The sequence below is a fragment of the Austrofundulus limnaeus genome, unplaced genomic scaffold (genome assembly GCF_001266775.1).
Source record: "Austrofundulus limnaeus strain Quisiro unplaced genomic scaffold, Austrofundulus_limnaeus-1.0 Scaffold623, whole genome shotgun sequence".
Taxonomy (NCBI): domain Eukaryota; kingdom Metazoa; phylum Chordata; class Actinopteri; order Cyprinodontiformes; family Rivulidae; genus Austrofundulus; species Austrofundulus limnaeus.
This window is the reverse complement of record NW_013953025.1, coordinates 66562-70413: the sequence shown is the minus strand read 5'-3', so window position 1 is coordinate 70413 and position 3852 is coordinate 66562. Positions and strand designations below refer to the sequence as shown.

Genomic DNA, 3852 nt, shown 5'->3' with positions numbered 1-3852 from the left:
CACACACACACACACACACACACACACACACACACACACACACACACACGAAGAAACGCTCACTGAGATGGTTGAGTTTGTGAAGCACTGACCTGCAGATTCAGATTTCTCTCAGGAACTAAAATTATCAACAATAAAATATGTTTTTCTCTCTATTGTTTATAAATTTAAAATGTGCATTTTAATAAAACATTTTGATGTAAATCGTGTTTTTTTTCCAGATGTAGTGGTCACCTYGTGGTGGAATAAACAGTTCCACCTGTCATTGACCTTGATCTCAGAAGACCTCCTTCACAGAGACAGAACTCTGTTCAAGTTAAAGTCATAACATGTTTTCTTAAACAGTAAAGAGACATTTTCTTCTTGTTAATCAGACAATAAGCAGAATAATCTTCTTTTATTCATAATTTTATCAATGTATGAAAAAGAAAACACAAAAAGAATGTTATTACAATGTTTTATTGCTTTTTGATGTAAATCATTGCTTGAACTTTAACTGTGAAACCACAGTAATTGATTATAGATTGTTAAGTTCAAATATTTTACTTAACTCGTGAATTTTCTTATAATTTTCTTATAAGAAGGTGTATGTCATATCCCTACACAGAACAGCATCATGTAACAGATCCTTTGATCTCTGACTCTAAAACTCTACTTAAATCCTTAAAACCCAGCAGTGTCTAAACATGTAATTGGTAGGTCAGATTTTTAAAGATCTGTGATCAGAAATCAGCCAAAAACAGCAATCTGTGCACCTTTACCTGGTAATAATAATAATAAAAAGGTTGTCCACCACCTTTTATGCCAGAGTTTACAAGTAAGAAATAACCAAACACATAACAACACAAAAATAGTCTATTTTTTACCAGAAGCCCCTCTACATGTTTGTGAAAAATTTATGTTTTAGTTTGGAGGGGTTTCAGTGCTTTGTTGAACAGCTAGTCTCATGGTTAGCCACATTTGATAAAGTCTGCATTATACTTATGTCCAATTTAGTTTATTTGTAAGGTTTTCTTCATGTTTTGTCTTTAACTTTTTATTTTAAAAATATTTACATTTCTCTAACTTTTTCTAGGGTCTGGCTAAAGTTCTTCTACACATAATAGAAGTTGTTGAATATCTGAAGGGTGCACTACCACTACTAGTGGTGAGAAAGTGTATTGCAACTCAATCTATTGTAAACCAATGACATCTCACAGACTTCACTGCCCATTGTCCAAAAACAGATTTTTATTCTGAGGCCCTCAAGGTGGCGGTCACAGCCCTGAGGGTCACAGCCCTGCTGCCCTATGGGTCACAGCCCTGCTGCCCTATGGGTCACAGCCCTGAGGGTCACAGCCCTGCTGCCCTATGGGTCACAGCCCTGTGGGTCACAGCCCTGTGGGTCACAGCCCTGCTGCCCTATGGGTCACAGCCCTTAGGGTCACAGCCCTGTGGGTCACAGCCTTGTGGGTCACAGCCCTGAGGGTCGCAGCCTTGTGGGTCACAGCCCTGAGGGTCACAGCCCTGTGGGTCACAGCCCTGAGGGTCACAGCCCTATGGGTCACAGCCCTGAGGGTCACAGCCCTGTGGGTCACAGCCCTATGGGTCACAGCCCTGAGGGTCACAGCCCTGAGGGTCACAGCCCTGTGGGTCACAGCCCTGAGGGTCACAGCCCTGTGGGTCACAGCCCTGAGGGTCACAGCCTTGTGGGTCACAGCCCTGAGGGTCAGCCCTGAGGGTTGCAGCCTTGTGGGTCACTGCCCAAGGGTTAAAAATCTCTGATCTAAAACATTTTTTGCCCACGTTGGTGGCAGGCAATAGTAAGGTTTGGTAAATTACAGCTAACCGTTGAATTAAAAGCCCAACAGTTAAAAGGTGCATAAAGAGCCAGTCTGAAAACCAATACACTTTAGACTAAAGTAATGTTACTCTGCAGCAGACCATGGTGTAATTCCCAACATAAAAGCTGATGAGGTGCTGTGAGTTTTTATGAGGAAACAGGATGAGAAGCAGGCTCATAAAAAGCAGTGGCTCTTATCATACACAGTCTGTGCAACAGAGCCCCAGAGAGACCCTCTGAGGGGGCTACTTACTTGCATTGCTGTCAGCCAGCGTGTTGAGGTTGCCTGAGATGTCTCGCCTCCTGAACAGACACACCACCTTGGCTTCCACGTTCCCATTGGCTGTCTGTAAGTTGAGAATCTCTGGTTAAAATCAGAACAACAGTCAAACATTGATGCCTAGTTGATTACAAATGATGACCAATTTGTTTGTACTCTTGGTAAAAAAAAATTAACAATGGTCACTAAAAAACATCTAATGAAAATATTTTCATTAAATTTTGGTTCAATAGAATTATTTTAAAAAACTTGTCAAACTGACTTCATCCATAACTTAATGTTTAGTTGCACAACCTTTTGATTCAAGCTTTGTGACTTGTTAACGTGCATTTTCGCAAATTCCACTCTTTTTTAAATTTGGTGTCCTCCTCACTCGGTTTCTTTGGCTCCATTCAGTCTCAAACAGGCAGATGCTGCAGTCGGACACTAATGACCCTTGACCTTTGAGTCCACCTCTAAATCTAATCACTTTGGAAGATGTTCTGCTACTTTTCATATTATCTGACTCTTCAGTTTGTCATCAGTTTTCTTGTAGACCCGTCTAGGGAGGTTGTTTCCAGTCCTGCAGACCTCTTGAATAATCTGAGCAGCAGTAGTCAGGGGAACATCCAGCACATACTTTACATGTTGTTATGTTGTTGTACATGTGAAAATTGTGTGACTTTGACATAAACAACAGGTATTTTACATTTTTACGCATTGTTTGCATGTTGTATATGTGTCAAAGTCACACAAAATGTTTATGCATATTTTGCCTGGTGTGCTTTCCATACACACAACAAAAGCGTGTGAGCTCTCAGTAATCTTCTCCCACACTGTGCCCTGACCTGCCAGGGACTTTAGTGTCTATAATGTAACTAAATTAAACTTGAATGTGTTTGGAGTGTTGTTATTTTACAGATATGTGCAACTCGTACATACAACCAAACTCCTGATCCTTAAAGGAGGCAGCCTCTGTATGTAAAAACCTTTGACCTGTATGCAGGGAAAAGCTTTTGAGTGTGTGGTACTGAGTGGTGGGAAACTAATGCTTGGGTGCAGAAAAAAAATTCAGTCCAGATACTTTTTCTGTACAAATCAAAGTTAGATTAATTTCCTTACGTTTACCCCCATGTAAAGTGAATAAATGATTCTGCCTGGTGTTCCTAACAGAACACATAAAACCTGTGATGCATCAGAAGTCCGTATCCCACTGAGTTTTAGTGTTAAGAGTAGTTGGAGACTCAAGATTGTGAGGAAAGTGTTAATTTCTCAGTTTCAGAGTCAATGAATTTTTGAATGTTTGGGATAAAGTGAACAGCAAGATGCACCGCCACAATCTGAGCAGACAATGGGCCTCATGCAAGAACCGTTCATACGCACAGATTTGTTCTTAAGTTGTGCGTACGAGTGATTTAGGAGAATTTTTGGCATTCACCAATGTTTTCGTATTCTAAGATTTTTTTCAGATACGTACAAACAAAATTCACGAGTGGTCCAGACCTGTCGTATATTTTACGAGCAGTCAGTCTGCTGTTATCCAGACAGGTTTTCTTCATTAATAACTTTATATTTCATTAGTTTGAAGATATTTTGAGTTGAAAATAAATCACACTCCATAATTATGTTGACAATAGGCTATTCTGCTTGAACTGGAATTAGATTGTAAATGCAACTAATGACATAAATTGGTTAGATTAAATTAAACTGGCTTTTAATGCTGTTGTTTAACACTTCAATTTTAAGTACCGGTAAGTAAGTAAGTAAGTAA

At 39.8% G+C, this 3852-nt stretch overlaps 1 protein-coding gene across 1 annotated transcript in view; it reads right to left on the bottom strand.

The window, feature by feature from the left end:
• Positions 1 to 3852, bottom strand: part of mta2 (metastasis associated 1 family, member 2) — a gene marked incomplete in the record, with an annotated part of 44269 nt that overhangs the window by 21549 nt on the left and 18868 nt on the right. The window contains 1 exon segment of the mRNA XM_014027208.1: positions 2076 to 2169. Within this exon segment, the coding sequence (XP_013882662.1) occupies positions 2076 to 2169 (94 nt within the window).